This window comes from Carassius carassius, chromosome 34, assembly GCF_963082965.1.
Source record: "Carassius carassius chromosome 34, fCarCar2.1, whole genome shotgun sequence".
Lineage (NCBI taxonomy): Eukaryota > Metazoa > Chordata > Actinopteri > Cypriniformes > Cyprinidae > Carassius > Carassius carassius.
Genome location: NC_081788.1, coordinates 9,936,190 through 9,954,724, shown reverse-complemented (window position 1 = coordinate 9,954,724; position 18,535 = coordinate 9,936,190). Strand labels below are relative to the sequence as shown.

Here is an 18,535-nt window from a genome sequence, read left to right as displayed (position 1 = left end):
AAGCACTTCTTTCATACTCCTGGCGAAGCGGAGAAATTCCTTGATGTAATTTCTTCTATTAACTCCTCCATTGACTCTGATATGGCAGCAGACTGATGGCTGGTGACTTTTGGAACTCTTCTGTTATTCATATCATATGTTTAATCTTGTCGTTGATAGAATCACTGTGCTGGCGACTGCTGCCTTATTTTTGCTTTCTTTCCGGCAAAATTTGTTTATGTGTGATGGCAGCTGCCTTACTATTGTTTGCCGTATAGCATAACACAAGTGTCGTAAAATGGCTTAACAAAAAAGATGGGTAATCGAAATTTTTTTGAGTCAATTTTCATACCCAGAGTAAACTGGGTATGATAGAAGCCAAGAAATAATTTGTTTAGAATAATTATTTAATTGCCTACTTTTGGGGTTATGAAGCTAATAAAATTATGAACCATATTATTAGCTTATTTTTGCTTGCTTGTTTTTGGATGACTTCATAAAGGTTCTTTTTTATTAAATTTTTTTGTATTTTTGTATTTTATTTTTTTACTGTTATTAGGTTTGGACCTTTTATCTTGATATGCTCGCATTATGCTGAGCCATGCAGACTGAGTTGTGAATTTAGTTTTTATTTTTTATTTTTTATTATTACTTATTTGGATAGAGCGGTATGTGCTGGTTCCTATGCCGTATGCACTTTCCTGTCTGGTCTATGTGTGAGTGCGTGTGTGTTTGTGTCTGTTGCTCTCCTTCTGCCTCTCTCTCCACCCATTTCACTTGTTATATACCACAATTTGCGATGATGCTCTGTGTGCATTTTCACTGCCTGATTATACACATAGGCCTACTTATTCAGTTATTTTTTGATGAATTGTGCTAAAGGGATGTATGTTATTCACTTGAACATTAGGAGTTTGCCACCGAAATTGGATTTATTGAGAGCCTGGCTTACCTATAATAAACCCCATGTAATTACTCTATCTGAAACATGGCTAAACAGCAATATTTCGGATGACGAAATCAAACTTGACAATTATGTTGTATTTAGGAACGATAGAGGTTCAAGAGGTGGGGGCCTCTTAACATATATATCATCTAATCTGACTGCAGAACTTGTTCTTCCGAATGAGAATCCCCGACATTTTGAAGGCCTTTTCGTTAAAATTATTTTTCATGAAAATAAACATTTAATCATTGGAAATATTTATAAACCTCCATCTGCGCCAGCAGAAACTACTGATTGTATTTTGTCTACCATTAATTCTTTAGATGATAACTGTGAATTGATCATATTAGGTGACTTCAACTCTAATTGGCTTGACCGCTCCTCGCAAAAAGATCGTAATCTCTTTAACAGTATAAATCTAACTCAACTCATAACTGAACCTACTAGAGTCTGTCCTAGTTCCTCATCTTTGCTTGACTGGATTTTAGTCTCCCATCCTGACAGAATTTTACAATCTGGGGTTCTACCTGATTCTTTTAGTGACCACTCTATGGTTTTTTGTTTTTGGAAAATCAAAGTACCTCGTCTTCCTCCTAAATTGATTAAAGTAAGACAATTCAATAAAATTAATCCTGTACTTTTCATACAGGATATATTAAACATAAACTGGGAGAGATTTCAATTAATTTCATTTGTGGAAGATGCTTGGAGTTTTTTTTATTACGAGTTTTTCGAGATTATCAACAAGCATGCTCCTTGTATATCAATTAAGGTCAAGGGTCGACATTTACCTTGGATCAAGGGTGATCTCATATATTTATTCAAACAAAGGGACAAGGCCTGGAAACAATACCGCAACACAAAGGACTCTAATGATTGGAATGCATATAAGGAGTTGTGGAACAAATGTAAAACCAAGACAAGAAATGCTAAAGCAAATTACTATAAGGATCACCTATTAACTGATTTTAAGAACCCGAAGAAATTTTGGAAGAGAATTAATGATATTACCAAAAAATCCACAAAAAGCTCTGCTATGCATATTAGAATAAATAATCAAACTGTGAGTGAACCCTTATTAATTGCAGAGGCATTCAGCCAGCACTTTTCTACAATTGGCAGCTCTCTGTCTGGCTACACGAGCGTTGGTCTTAAATCGACTCAGAATAGGTGTGGCGGCTCATTTTGTTTTAAAACGATCTTTCCAGTCGATGTTCAGCGGGTTATTGATAGTCTAAACTCTGGATGCAGTGCTGGTCCAGATGGTCTGGAACTTAAGTTCTTTAAACTTGCCTCTCATGTTTTGTCATTTCCATTGGCTGACTTATTTAATTTATCTTTCGCAACCTGTGAAACACCCAAATCATGGAAAAGTGCTAGACTAATCCCTCTTCATAAAGGAGGAGACACATCAGATACTAATAATTATAGACCAATTTCTATTATCAATAGTATAGCAAAAATATTCGAACAAAAAAATATTTAATCAATTATCTACATATCTTATAGATCATAATATATTATCTCCACACCAATCAGGCTTTCGACCCTGCCATTCAACTACTACCGCTCTTTTAAAATTTACTAATGACATACTGTCCGCAGCTGACAGCAATATGCTTACGGGTGCTATTTTTATAGATCTTTCAAAAGCATTTGATATGGTTGATCACTATCTTCTTTTAGATAAAATGTATGCTATTGGTTTTTCCTCCAACTCTCTATTATTTTTTAACTCATTTTTTCATAATAGGAGTCAGTGTGTCTCCATCCTGGGAAGTCAATCAGATTTCAAGATCATTGATAAAGGTGTTCCTCAGGGCTCATCCTTAGGTCCGCTTTTGTTCTCAATCTTCATTAATGATCTTTCTCAAATCTGTTCTGACTGCCAAATTCATTTATATGCGGATGACACTGTATTATACTTTTCCAGTTCTGACATCTCACAAATTCAAAACTCTTTACAATTTGATTTCAATTTGGTTCAAAGATGGTTTTTGTCAAACAAGCTTCTCCTGAATAAGAGAAAATCATATAACATGTTGTTTTGCACTCGACCTGATCCTTCGTTGTTAACTAACTGGTCTATTACCCTTCTTGATGGAACAACTATAGACAAAATTGAAGAACTTAAATATCTAGGCCTCTGGCTTGATTCCCGGCTTTCCTTTAAATATCATATTAATACGATCACTAAGAAAATATCTGGTTGTCTGAAATCACTTTATCGTTCGGCTGATTGTTTTTCACAAGAAGTTCGGAAAAGAATTATAACACAACTAATATTCCCAATATTGGACTATGCTGACGTGATCTATGGTAACACCTCTGAAACTAATCTCAGTCCTCTTAACGTATTATATAATAGTCTATGTAGATTTGTGCTCAGGTGTCCTTATAGAACCCATCACTGTTTAATGTATGAGTCCTTGAACTGGCCTGCACCGAAGTACAGAAGGCAACTCCACTGGTTAACACTCATTTTCAAATGTTTCTATTTTAATTTCCCATCATATCTGAAAGACCATTTAATCCCTCTCAGCTCTCAATACAGCCTCAGGCACATGGGTCAACTGTTTCTAGTTACTCCTAGAATCAGTAAAGAAATTGGTCGTCGTGCTTTTAAATTCAAAGCTCCATCAGATTGGAATAATCTTCCTTCCTCTCTTAGGTCGATTACTTCTTTTCATATTTTCAAATCATCTTTAATTACCCATTTTCAAACATCCTGTTCTTGTTTCTGAACTGTTTTAAGACTCATATTACTCACGGTCCAGTGTATTGTATATATGTGTGTATTTTTGTATAAATATGTATTGCATATTTTACCTGTGCATGCAAGCTGCTGTATTCATAAGGGGTGTATAGTATGCTTATGTGTGCAAATGTCAATTTCTATTTTTCGCAGAGGGATTTATTTTATTTTCTGTTTTTGTATCTCAGTATTTTTATTATATTGTTTTATCATACCATATCTGTGCAAAGTTTGTGAAATACTGGCTGGGGGCTGGGAGGTGCTAGTTTCGGGGAGCATTGTTGGAGTGTGCGTGGGTATGTGAATGAGTGTGTGTCTTTGTGTTTATGAGTTTGGAATTATCTTTAATACTTACTCTTTATTATTATTTTGTATTGTTTATCATTATTGTTAGGACCCCCCCTCCTGTACCCAGCCATTGGTGAAATGTCCGTGGGCTTCCAGAGATTTATAGATTTTAAATCGTTCACTGGTATATGCGCTTATACCATAAACAAGATAATTTACAATGTCTAAGTATGAGGATGAAGGTAGCAATGCGGGGTCAGCACTCCAAATTAATACAGTCAGCTCATATGGATCTATGTTATGAATGGATGACAATTTCTCCAAATAATGGTCCCTGGCATCTTTATTGAGTTTATCTCGGTACGCCTTTTCTCAATCTTATTTTGCTTCTCCAGGTTTGCGAGTTATATTTACTTATTATCTAGATAGTTATCTAAGTAGTTATATTAGTTATTTATTCTATTATTTACTTCTATTCTTGTAATCGCCGTTGTTTCAGTCAATAGCGATACCTCAAAAATGGCGCTGCGGTGACGTCACACACAACAAAACCATGTGTCTGACAAAGACCGATAGTTAAGATGGCATCAATATTGTCATATCAGTTTGAGCCGGATTCAGACCCTGAAAATATTAAACCAGAGGATCACGCTTAACCTTTGCACGCATGGATATTGCAAGAACATATTAGAGTGGTAACATTATTGTTATTTTTTTTGGCTAAATCACATTTTAGATATGATGTCAAAAACTGCTTAAAAACAAATGTATTTAATATCTACAGATGAGCGCAACGGTAATATGTATTACATCGCAGAAACGGCATTCAACTTACTTTGAAACGAAAATAACACACACAACAACAAATAAAGTAGTGAAGTTACATTCAGCCAAGTATGGTGACCCATACTCAGAATTCGTGCTCTGCATTTAACCCATCCAAAGTGCACACACAGAGCAGAGAACACACACACGGCGCAGTGGGCAGCCATTTATGCTGCGGCGCCCAGGGAGCATTTGGGGGTTCAGTGCCTTCCTCAAGGGCACCTCAGTCGTGGTATTGAAGGTGGAGAGAGTACTGTACATGCACTCCCCCCACCTACAATTCCTGCCGGCCCAAGACTTGAACCCACAACCCTTTGATTGCGAGTCTGACTCTCTAACCATTAGCCCACGACTTCCCAAAGTAATGACTCTGGTGGGACTCGAACCCACAACCTTTGAATGGCCTCATCTGGCAGTCTAGAAGTCCAATGCGCTAGCCATTGCGCCACAGAGCCATAGTAGCACACTTACAGGCTGTGATGCAGATACAGCAGATTTTCCTGACAAAGGGGGAACTGCTCCATCTTTTAGCAAAAGCCTTTTTCATGACTCCCCTCAAAACTTGATGCTACAGCAGCACTTCTCTGTCATCGTCTTGTCTGATCCACTCAGCCTAGTGTTCAAACCATGACCTCAGCCCTCTCCACCAACCAGGGCTGGACTGGGACAAAAAATCGGCCCGGGCATTTTTGCCCAGACTGGCCCACTATACGATCATAAACACCACCCATCTTTGCACAAAAAAATAAAGGAAACTTTCTTAATTAGTTGTACCAATTTCTATACTTGAAAGAGATCAGCACATGATCTTTTATTTTGACGCAAACTGCATCAAGCTTTTATTTTGGCGGAAAACATGGTTTACAAACGCCTCTTATTAAATTTCTAGTGAATTGCGGTAATCGTCGACTATGCAGATGTGGAAATAATCTACACTCAAGACATGGCCTAAGTGTTTTGAAAGTAGTTATGCTTACCGCAGGCTCTACACTTTCTCATCTCTCTCCTGATCCTCCGTCCTCACTATCATCATCTGCCACAGGAGCTGATGAAGGTCAGAAAACATATATTTTGACACAGTTTACAGTGTCTGCTTTAAGGGCCTGGTTCTATTTTTTCATGCTATTTATCTGCACATTCCTTGCGTTTCTTCTCCATCTTTTTTTTACAGATACACACTGACACTGCTGCCGCTCGCTCACTCGTTTAAAGTTGTGATTGGGCCAGAGCCCAGTGTCAATCAAGAAAAGAGCCAATGGGCCGCTGATCTATGTGTTTCATGGGCTGGTCTGTCAGAAAAAAAAACTAACACTGACTTTGACCAATGCATTACACCGGCACAAACCCAGCGCCGCCAATTAAGCAAAACAAAACAAAACGAATGGGCCGCCGATGTACAAATTTTATGGGCCGTTTAAAAAAAAAAAAAAAAAAAGTATGAGTATGAGATATCGGCCCAAAAAGCCCGTCGGCCCACCGGGCAAATGCCCGTTATGCCCAATGGCCAGTCCAGCCATGCCACCAACCAACCATTTCCATAGGCGGGATTTATTTTAAAGATATTCTAATGGGCTGCTTTGTGACATTACAAACCCCGGAAAACAACGCTGTAGTTCAAACTAGCAGTTTTTTGTAGTTCTTGAAAAGGGATTTTTTTAAATGAAATATCTCTCTTTGGAATCAACTTTGAGATTTATAACTTAGTACATCTTTTTTATGCCCAAACATACACACTACACACTGACTAAAATTTAAAAAGTAAAAAAGCATAATAGGACCCCTTTAGGAATATCTGCTTGTTACGTCTGACATCATGCTTCACCACTTACCTAACGCTCTGTCAGACGCCCCCCAAAAAACAACAAACTGTGTGCATAGCCTATACACGCTCATGATGTCATATAATACTGAAAAATTATAACCTTAACCTTTTTCTCTATACTGAAATCCCAGATAGCCTGACAGTGATTCAGCTAAAATATTACTGTCTAAGACACGGTAAGTACGGAGACTGTAGCGTGCACAGCAAAGTTTTAAATGCTTAGCTTAAATATGTAATATAATTAAAAAGTGCTCATAAATGCTGCTGAGTATTCTCAAGTGAAATGAGTAGAGGCTTGGACCCGGAAACAGCAGTCATAACATCATGACTTAACAAGAGGATTCTCCCAAGCCATCAAACGGACTTCATCAGAGCAAGAATGACATTCCAGCGCCGGAAGCGATGGCAGACTTTTTTTTTTTCAGTGTACTGACTTGCATGGTTCAATTTTTCACCACAAGACTAGTACTGTGCACTAAAAAAAGCAAGTAGGGTTATTTTTGATTTCGTAATGTACAATCATTTTCAATACCATTGGCAAAACTATCACAGACTGTATATTGCCATATAGACATTTTAATATTTTTTGTCCATCCATTTTTTCAAGGCACTCATTATTTCAAGATTTAAAATTGGTTTAATCCAAGTCTTATAAAAAGATGAACATTTATGATATATAATGAACAGATTTTATATAGGCTGTTATTTACATTATTTTACAGAATTTTATTTTTTGATCAATTACCATTACAAAAATCTAAATCTTAAAAATGTGCTCATTCTGTGTATTTGTGTCCTTAAAATAGGGTAACTTAAAGCACGAGGAAGCTTGATTTCAAACTGAATTGAATTTACAAAACAATTCAAAAGACAAGTAGGCCTATACACAGTCAGTAATAAAATTATAAAACAAATGACCTCAATTCAGTTGAGGTATTCAAAAATGACAACACTGAATTTTTATAAGCAGTGATTTAAGAGCCATATACAATAGGTTAGGCCTATTTATTTAGATAAATGAACATCAGATGGCTTTCCTGTAATGACTGTACAATGTAGTGATGCAGTTAGGCATAAACTATGACTGCATCATATAATAATTGTTGTTAATTATGCTCATCATCTGGCTGACTATGTCTTATGTTTTTCTCAAAAATCCTGTCATTTGCGCACAAACTGACATTCACTACTTATAAGCTACTACTAGATATTATAGAAACGTAACTTTCTGTAAAGTTGCTTTGTAATGATTGTATCGTAAAAAGCGCAATACAAATAAACTTGAATTGAATTGAATTAGGCAGAGTAGGATATTTATATGTACAAATCAGACAAATATCCCATTCTAAAACATTTCTAGCACAAATTTACATGGTAAAGAAAATTAAAGTTCCATCTTTGTTGCACAACAGTATGAGAGTATGGTGCCCAGGGAGCCTCCACCTGAGTTTGAGTTCATTGCCGACCCTCCCTCCATCTCAGCGTTTGATCTGGATGTGGTGAAGCTGACCGCACAGTTTGTTGCCCAGAAATGGCTGGCAGTTTCTCACACAGCTGATGCAGAAGGAGCAGAGGAACTTCCAGTTTGATTTTCTTTGACCACAGCACAGCTTGTTTAACTACTTTACAAAACTGGTGGAGCAATATATAAAGGTACGATAGCGATGCAAAGAACAAATCAGATTAAGGTGGCTAAAGAGAGTGGAGTATTTTGGGATTCACTTAAATGATTGGCTTTTTGCAGGTTTTAATCCCTCAAAAAGGTCTTTTTCTGAAACTGAAGAAGGAAGCAGAGAATCCTCGCGAGGACTTGGACCAGGTAATTATAACAGCCATTCCAGATCACTCTTAATGGAAAACCACAATAGGAAACTTATGGTGAATCAGAGAGTAGAACTGAAATTCTTAAATATATGTTATATATTATAAGCCATTACTTGTTGAATTCAGTAGGTCCCAAATATTCTCTCAGGCTGTTTCTCACTGGATCAGTCTGAGATGTGAAACTCATATGATAGCGAAATGATGTTAAGATCAGACTGACCTTATATCTGTAATAACACATCTTTCCCCAATATATTAGGTGAGGTATTAGGAAGAAGGAAGAGGAGGAGCGAGAGAAGGAGAGAGTGGCTTATGCTCAGATTGACTGGCATGACTTTGTGGTGGTGGAGACTGTAGACTTTCAGCCAAATGAGCAAGGTGAGCATATGCAATTAACACAATGTGTGGTTTCAAATATTTCAAGATTTTTATTTGCACAATCATACTGTTGCATCAGAAAAATGCTCTTTATTTTGTTAATGGCTAAAATTTCTTCCCAGAACTTTGGTTCAGTTAGCCAACTGCAGACACAAACAACTCACTGGCTTCTCTCCTGAATGATTTCACACGAGTCTCTTCAGACCTTAGAACTTTACATCAATTATGAGCTTCTAGAACTTCTGATTGAAGCTGTGTGTGACCTCTTAACTGAACTCCATTCCATGAAACAGTATAAATAACAAAAAGAAATAACACATTTTTTTCTTAGTCGTCAGTGCAAACAATAAGTGCAACTATAATAACAGTAATTTCTCAATATTCAAAGTGGAAATAGAGACCACATTTTTCATCAAGCATGATACTGAGCTAAGAGATTAACTACACAGTCCAGCCTAAGATAGGTTTGATATTAGAAATAATTGTATGTAACCTAATGTGCATGCATCAGGGAGCCGGTCTCAAAATGTGTGGGTATTTAAATCCCTTTAAAACGCGCTTTTGTTTGACTTTCGCTTTTGAATTTGCTATCACGCGTACTCTGTTTAAGAAGCGGCGGTGCTGAGTGTGGATTCTACAAGATAAGCCATTTGTCAGACGCTCAAGCCCAGTTGTACAACGAATCCTCCGCCATGGTTTTGTCAGTCATCTCACTTTTCTCTTGACATGTGATCAGTGAACTCTGATTTCTGCTGCACTCATAAGAAGAGCATTAGCTTTTGGTTTAGAATTGAAGCGTCCATTATCCAATTGAATTAAATGGTTTTTATTTCTATAAAAAAGCAAAATGACAGTGGAGTAATGTAAGCGTTTGTGGTGTCATATTCTGTGCTAATTTCACCCTCACACTCCATCATGGTGATATCACCTCAATGAGAAATCTCATCACATTTAAATATCGCGAGATCTTGTTGCATGAGATTTTTTCACATCCCTATTAGTATATAATATAAATTAATAATTAATATTTATTAATTATTATATTAATAGTTGTTGATATTTGGATTGTTATTAATGATAATAATAATTTTTTGAAACTATTATACATATTACAGGTAATTTCCCTCCTCCCACTACTCCTGAGGAGCTGGGCGCTCGTATCCTGATCCAGGAGCGCTATGAGAAGTTTGGAAAGAGTGAGGAAATGGAGATGGAGGTTCAGAGTGAAGATGAAGAGGATGAGAGAGAGGGCAGGGAGGTAGGACATGCTGCTCAGTTAGACCAGGACACAGCTGCAGGACATGGACGAGGTGAGACAACCAGGGTGATCATATCAGTGGGACAAGGATGTTACATCTTCACATAATCTAACAAATGAGCAGCTCATAGAAGTGTGTGAATTAACACTCTGATTGATCTGTTATTCCTCTCCCATAGGGCTCTGATGAAGAGGATGATGGCATGAAGGCTCCTCTACCCCTTGATAACCCTGTGCCACTACCTCTGCCCCCCACCCCGGACCAGGTTATCATCCGCAAAGACTATGACCCCAAGGGTAAAGCCATTTTTAAACACACACTTTAACATACTAGAACAGAAAATATTTTATTATATCCCCTCACTTTCTATCTCATCTTTCCTTCAGCCTCTAAACCTCTGCCTCCTGTGGTCGCCCGTGGAGAGTACCTCATCTCTCCCATCACTGGTGAGAAGATTCCAGCCAATAAGATGCAGGAGCACATGTGCATCGGCCTGCTGGGCCCCCGCTGGCTGGAGCAGTCATAGTACACGGGTTCAGCATTACTGTCATAGAAGTGAATATGGATGAAGTAAAGTCCATTCACCTTTCCATACAGGTCTTTCTGGGCTCCTGCCAGGACCTGCACATATCCTCCAGGCCCCAGAACCAGCGCCTCCTCTTCCCTCTTCTCCTCTTCTCCTCTCCAGGTTTAGGAGGTTTCTTGGGGACACAGGGCTCCAGGTCACTAATAGCAGAGCGATCGGCACCCAAACCCAGCCCTTTAGGCCTTAATTGATGCTCTCTTCAGATGCCTCTGCCTCCAGCTTTACTCGCGCGCCTCGCTAGAGGCATTGTGAAACTGACCACGGTATATTTGCATATTAATCTTACTGGGTGATCCATAAAACATAGTCAATCATGGGTTCATGTTTTCATTTCATTTATCATTTCTCATCATTATCATCATTCTCAGAGGCTGAAGAGGAGATCATCGCTGAAGACTATAATGATAACAACGTTGAATATGAAGCTACAAGACTTGAAAATTTACCAACGAATTGGTACAAAGTTTTTGACCCTGCTTGGTAAGCAGTTCTTAATTATATTTAAGGTCATAAAACAAGTGTGCACTCATTTGTGTGCTTCTATAAGTAACATTATTGAGACATATTGAGACATATGCTGAAACTGTTTGTGTTTTTCATCCAAGGTGAGACTGGACATGACAAAGGGGACAACCGCTACGAGAAGGCAGAGAGAGACAGGGATCGAGAGAGAGACCGAGAGCGCGATCGGGACAGAGACAGGGAGGACAGACGGGACAGAGATCAAGACAGAGACTGGGACAGAGACAGGGAGCTAGACAGACGGATGGGCCTGTTTTATTTATTTATTGCTAAATTCCATTTTATTTTTCCTAAATGACATGTTTTACATTGTACATTTCTTGAATTCTGTTTTAATGATTTAATTACATTTTAATCATCATTAATTTAAAATAAAATTGATTAGCTGTTTAACATTTTTTAAATAATAGTTCCCAATGAAATGTTTTAATTTTTTATTTACTTTTTTTTTTGTTAAATTTTTCTAGTATAAATGTCTTTTCACAATTATAATTAAATGAATATGAGGCAAATAATCTTTTAAATCAAAATAAATTTGAATACTTCCTTTCTTTTTTGGCAAACAATGCTGAGCTTTACTATTTAAAAAAAATGGAAGAAAAATTGTGATTTCCTTAAAGTTTTAATAAACTATTATTATTGTTATTAATTCAACTGTAGTATTTTATTACTTTTTTTAAATGTTCTACTGTAAAATAGTAATATATTTTTGTAATTATGTCTTCAAGTTTAACTGCACTTGTAGTAAAGAGTTGTAATGAAGATCTTTTGAGTTTTTATGTGTATCAGACAGTAGGTTTATCAAATGAAATGGTGGGATGCTCATTAAGTGACTCAGAGCAGCTCTGGAGATCAAGTTCATGTATTCATGTCCTCATGTAATGAGACGGCAGGCGCTGAAAACACAGCGAGCATCATGCATGCTTCAGTATGTGTGCTAGACAAACCGATGGGTGCTTTCACAGAGACATAAAACATGCAGACTATATATTTAAATAGCAGTGGTTTAATATTCACAGACAATTCCACTTTATACAGTAAATACCATTTTTATACTGAGTTTGTTTTCCACATTGCGGAAATCATAGGGCCCTACATTGGATACCTACTAAAGTTGCAGAAATGTTTAGTATACAACAAATTACAATGCAATGCACTTAAATGAGCTCTGGAAAAAGCTGCTGCTGCTTTCAGGGACTTATGGTGTACTGGTCTCCCCAAACGCAATGAGGCAAAGACTGGAGCGGACACCACAGCGGCAGGACCCCTGTTCCAGCAGAGACTGTACCCCAGTCGTGGAGCTGTCCTGAGAGCAAACACTCAGAAGACAAGACGCCTGGAAGAGGAGGAGGATGATGATGATGATGACTGAGCAGGAATAGTGTGTCTTGGGAATAGTGATTTTTCAAAACATTTGGGACTGATATTCATTTGTAAATACACCATGTGTTGTATAATTTATAAACAATTGCCATTTTACTTAAGATAGTGATGTTGTTCCCTGCTAAATAAACTTTATTTAAAGGCGCATTCAGAGTTTTGGCTTTAATTTTAAGAGTTTTACAAATTAAGGAATGAATCATGTTTTTGTTTAGAATCTCTGTAATAAATGACTGAAGTCACGTAGTAGTCACAGCAGCAGAAACTCAAACACTGATGCTCCTGCTGACCTGTGTAAATGTGCATTATTACTATACAGAGAAAAACATGGCATTTTTTCATTTAGCAACATAACAGACTTACTAACAGGATGTTATGTTGCTTTAAGATCATCTGATTATGCAGATGAACCACTGTCACAGAACAACAGCAGTTGAGTCCAAGTATGACTCCACATTCGGGTTTAAACCTGCATTTAAAAATACAACAGCACAACTAGCAAAATAAATTAAGTCTTGGTTGTATTTAAATGTAATTTATCTGATATGTTGGTCTCTATAAATTCAGGGGAAAAGCAGCCAATCACAACTAAGGATGTTGTCCTTAGCAGAACAGAGTTGGGATGATGAAGGGTGAGTTGTGGTTTCAGGTTGGCTTCTCAGTGTTCAGCTGCGCCCACATAATGACAGATGTGTCATAGTCGAGTGTGAACACCTGCTCCTCGTACCGGTCCATTTGAACCATGGCTCGACTCTTCTCTCTGTCTCGCTCCAGGATGCAGCCCACCTGCAGAAGGCATGCATTATGATTCTACTGCAAAAATGCACATCTTCGCATATGGATATAATTCAATGACTTATTATGAAAGATTTAATGATTATGCTAGTGACAAAATATGAGTGTGGACCACAAATACATAAGGAAGATAGATAACCTGTGGGCTTGAGTCCATACCCTAGTGCACTTCCTTGCTGTCTACATAGGCAGCTTCTTTCTAAGACACGTTAACATGTTGCTAAGATAAAGACGTAATACTCCAAGGTGATGCATGCATGGTACACACAAATATTTCATTTTAATTAGGTGGGTCTTTTTATAGTAGTAAATAAAATGTTGATTCACCATTTTAGATTTTGCTGTGCATTCTGGAACTGGACTAAATGTGTGTCTATGATGCTTACAATGCTGTGTAAGAAGGCAGCCCACTAGGATTTGGCACAGAGCCATGCTGTACTACACAAGCAAGTGAATCCATATACTGTACCTGTCCTCTGTGTTCTCCCAGAACCACCATAATGTAGTTTGAGTCGTACTTGGGTACGATGGTCTCCAGCGTCTTCTGTCTAATATCTGAAACAGACAAATGAGTAAAACTTACAACCAGCTATTAGACCAAAAAGCCTCACTGTTAAACAGTCTCTTATAATGATGAAGGTCAGAGTGTGTCATACCATCCAGCAGTCGGTCCTCCTCTGTACGACACACACAGGTGTGGGGCGTCAGGACGTCCTCCACTCTCATCTAAACACGAATCAAATTCAAAAATTAAAAACTTAAATATTTACTAATAGTCTGTGTCTTAGTTATATCTTAACTATAATTGGCAAATGTGTCTTTAAAAAATGTAGCTGCATTCTGTTCAGCTTATTTATGAAGACCAGAACAGATCTTGTGTGTTTCCTCCAAAACACCAATACAGACACTTTAGTATCTCGCAGCATTAAACAGATACTTTTCTAAACACACCAGGCTCACTATAATAGAAGCACCTTTGAGTTGTAGTATTTGCCTCCTTTGAATGCTTTATCAATGAAGCGCACGCAGGGGTCTCTTTGGAGCCATGAGCGGGCTGGAGGGGAGGGCCGTGACTCTTTTACTGGAGGAGGCTTCTCTCTGGGATGAAGAGCAAAGTCATGCAATTAAATACTGATTTAATCACATATACATGAGAAATACTGCATTCATGAGTGTCTGTCTTACCTGTCTGTACTTGATTCTCTGTGTTTTCTTTTCTTCTGATCTCAGTCTCTGTCCTTCCCCCTCTCTCGATCTCACTTTAACAATTCAGTGAAATTATAATGAACCAAAAAACACCCTGCACTACATTATTTCCCTCTGGACAAACAGTTTCACTAGAAACAATGTCAAAATATGGAAATCAATTCATTTGCATGGCAAATAAATATTACTCTTTATTTGTCTTTAAAAGAATATTTAAGTGGGGGAAAAACCGAGATTTATCAAGAATGCCAAAGTCAGGACATCAACCCATTTGATTCATTTGCATGTGGAAAACTTAGCCATAAATACTATATCCGCTTATTTAAAAGTAAAATGACAGTGAACACATAGTAAAAGCAGACTCACTGAGGTCTTTGCTGTATTTGTTGTATTCCTTACGGGTGACTAGTTTTAAAGAGTGCTGAATGATGGTGACCGTCTTGCCGCAGATGGTAAGTTTGACTACGACTCTGGTGTTATCTGGATCCACTCCCTCTATCTGCCAACGAGAAAAAGAGACAGAATCAACAAATAAATAAATACATCAAATCAGACAGGGAAAGGGCAAAAGCAAATAATGAATACCAGACTAATATTCCAGAACAAAAATTCCATTATTTCATTTACATGACTTACATTAAATAGCATATATACTTATATATCGCAATTTATTTTACAAACTATTTTAAATATGTGGGAGCTAACAACTTCTATTAATCACTAAGCGGATGTGGTTACCATCTGAAGCTGATCTTTTTTTTAAAATCAACTTTAGAGGTTTTATTTTTTAGTATATTAATATAAAATCTGACACTTTACCCAGACCAATACATTGTGCTATGCTGCCTCTGAAAAAGCCTTGAATAGTCCATCTTATTTCTTTCTGAGCATTAGTGTGTCAGTACACTGGTTCAGCATTACTGTCACAGGAGTGAATATGAAATAAATAAAGTCCATTTACCTTCTCATACACGTCTTTATGGGCTCCTGCCTGGACCTGCACATATCCTCCAGGCCCCAGAACCAGCGCCTCCTCTTCCTTCTTCTCCTCACCGGATTTAGGAGGTCTCTTGGGGACACCGGGCTCCAGGTCTCTAATAGCAGAGCGATCGGCACCCAAACCCAGCCCTTTAGGCCTTAACTGATGCTCTATGGGCTTCACATCTCTAACAAGAAATAAGAGGAGAAAATAAGTATATATTAATTTTTTTTACAAGAAGCTATTAGGATATTTCAAACATAAACAACAAGCTAAAACTTCCCTCATATGCATATCAAAAAAAGAGCTTCCTGTGTGTTCCCGTGTTCATATAAGCAGACAGATGGGCTCGTAAGCACAGAAGATTAAAAAGCGTGCGATTCTACCTGCCAGTCTGAAATAAATCTTTATTGCATTTGACATAAAATCATGATCTCACATCATTGATGTCTCCAGCCGGGACAATAATCCCAACACAAGGAAACATGAGCAGAAAAGACTTGTGGAGAGCCAAAAATCATGTGCATTAGAAAGTGCTTATCACACAAAACAGTGAAGAAACTATAAAGACACTGCAGAGGTCAAAGATGAACCATGATAAAGTGGTGCTCATGTGGGAGAAATAGGCTCAATTTTCCTTCTCTCTCTCTCTCTCTCCACTCCTTTTAATTACTTCAGTTACATTTAACTGGGGGAAATGTGTGTCCGATTCCCTCTCTTTGCTTCCAGCCCATTCCCTTCAGCATTGCCAACCCATAAGCCTCCACAGGAACACGGTCATAGTCCGCATCTGTGGACTGAATCATAGCACATGAGCCTCTATAGTATACACATCTCAAACATCTCCACAGAGAAATCAAGCACGGACTGTCAAAGCAAACAAAACCACATTCAGACACAAAACACTAATTAGAAACACACACCTCAACCGACAGAGAAGATGATATTTAGATCAAATATTACAGCTTATGTATATGCATTGGAATAAACAAGTGCTTTGAGAGGCAGAGTCAAATTTACTCAACGTCTTTGAGCATATTTAAGCATATTTAAGTAAGAAAGACAGAGAGGGAGTTTATGCAGAGTAAGCTGTTTAGATGCAGCACGAGAGATCTTCATCGCTCATTTCATTAGGACACTACCTTATCCTACACACACACACACACACAATGCAACAAGGGCACTGCATGTGCAATGACCTTGAACTGCCCTGTGTGCATACACCACATTTGCCACCATTACTGGACAACAGCTCCAGCAGCCGCACAGCATACGCTGATAGACCACTAGTGAGTTTAATATAATACACTACACAAATCAACACATATAATTTAATTAGAAATCCTCAGCAAGTACAAACACACTCATGTGACCCAGATTTGTAATCTGCATACAGTATAGATAGCAGTGAAATACAGCAATCCCAAAGTGGTGCAGTACCAATAACAGCCACTGCTCTTGTAAAATAGTTAGCATACTAACATGGGAATTTTACTGAGGTCAATTTCCTTTCCTTTTACATAATTCAAATAAATGTTCTTCTTTTGAACTTAGTATTCATCAAAGAATCCTGAAAAAAATGTATCACGGTTTCCTACAAATATATTAAGCATCTGCAGCACCACAGTTTTCACTGTATTGATCATATTAAGAAATGTTTGGTTGGCAGCAACTCAGCATATTAAAATGATTTCTAAAAGTTTCTGTGACACTGAAGACCGGAGTAATGACGCTGAAAATTCAACTTTACTATCACATAAAAATATTACTTTTTTAAATATATTCAAATAAAATGAAAAAAAAAACAGAATATTTTAAATTGTAATAAGATTTCACAATATTACAGTTGTTGCTGTATTTTTGACCAAATAAATTATTCTTTCAAATCTTGCTGACCACAATACAGTTAAATATTATAGACAAAACATATTAGCTTTTTTATTATTAAATAACTTGGGCTGTCGCAGTGAAGAAATTTCCATTGCAGTCATTTTGAGTGGCTCAATGTCTATCTAATTAAGCTCACTGGTATATTAATACATGTATAATAGTAAGTGCCAGTTCTCAAATCTGACTGGACAAGAGGCTTTCCCACAGTGTGGTTGATGTTTCAGCAGAATCAGTACACAGTCGCTCATTTTCCACAGGCTGTCAGTCAATGCAGTTAAACTGTTACACCAGGAGGTGGAGGCAAGACACCATCATTACTCGTGACTCAACTGATACATTTAAAAACATTGATTCATTGATAAATTGAAACAAGGTGTTGAAATTACTTTAACTTCAAGCACCATTTCACAAGGCTCAACTGACGATCAACACATTACCTGTAATGCTGCAGCTCTCTGCAGTACTTCATAAGAGATCAATGAAATTGAGTCAATGCATTCAACAGCACTGATGCCAGTCATGGGAAAACCCCTTAAACACTGAAAGGATCAGTCACAAAAATAACACTTTCATCTTCTGACAACTGATGGCAAACTTTTTTTTTTTAATGAATACATGACTTGACTGACTGTCTACATAACTGTCTCGTTTGACAGTCAGAAACCTTCATCTTACATAACAGTCAGAACAAAATCAGCTCTTCTAAAATGAAAATGTTCATATTGAGAAACGCGTTCAGACCTACGTCACCGGTCTATTTGCCTTATCTTCCCGGTACTTTAGACCGCGGTGGAAACACAGAAAGCAACAGGTCTGGGGGGGAAATAGATCCTGGGGAAAAAAGTTCCTGGTACAATTGTTCCAGGTAATTTCGGTGGAAACGCGGCATCTGTTGCTCATTGTTAACTTATTGCTTTTTAACTCACAATCTGTTGATCTGACTATCAGCATGTGTTTACCTCATGCCTACAGCCAAATCAAGCATTTGATTTACAGAAATCTGTGGTGTGCAGAAAGAGTCATTAAATACATACATCCGTATTTCTGCTAAAAGTGAATGTTATCAGTGGTTTGGAGTAAATTGGCATATAGATGGCCTCA

The 18,535-nt window shown here is 37.6% G+C and overlaps 1 protein-coding gene, 1 non-coding gene and 1 pseudogene across 2 annotated transcripts; 1 reads left to right on the top strand and 2 right to left on the bottom strand.

Moving 5' to 3' along the window:
• Nucleotides 1–5,158: 5,158 nt before the first annotated feature.
• Nucleotides 5,159–5,248, bottom strand: trnar-ucu (transfer RNA arginine (anticodon UCU)). The gene is given in 2 exon segments: nt 5,159–5,194; nt 5,212–5,248. It is a non-coding gene; the product is annotated as a tRNA-Arg (tRNA).
• Nucleotides 5,249–9,747: 4,499 nt separating this feature from the next.
• Nucleotides 9,748–10,602, top strand: LOC132114839 (splicing factor 3A subunit 1-like). Its single transcript, XM_059523190.1, has 3 exons — nt 9,748–10,127; nt 10,255–10,372; nt 10,463–10,602. Exons 1-3 carry the CDS (start codon nt 10,119–10,121, stop codon nt 10,600–10,602), a joined length of 267 nt encoding a protein of 88 aa, XP_059379173.1. The 5' UTR covers nt 9,748–10,118.
• A 1,780-nt stretch (nt 10,603–12,382) lies between these two features.
• Nucleotides 12,383–16,591, bottom strand: LOC132114835 (G-patch domain and KOW motifs-containing protein-like; annotated as a pseudogene).
• Nucleotides 16,592–18,535: the final 1,944 nt, after the last annotated feature.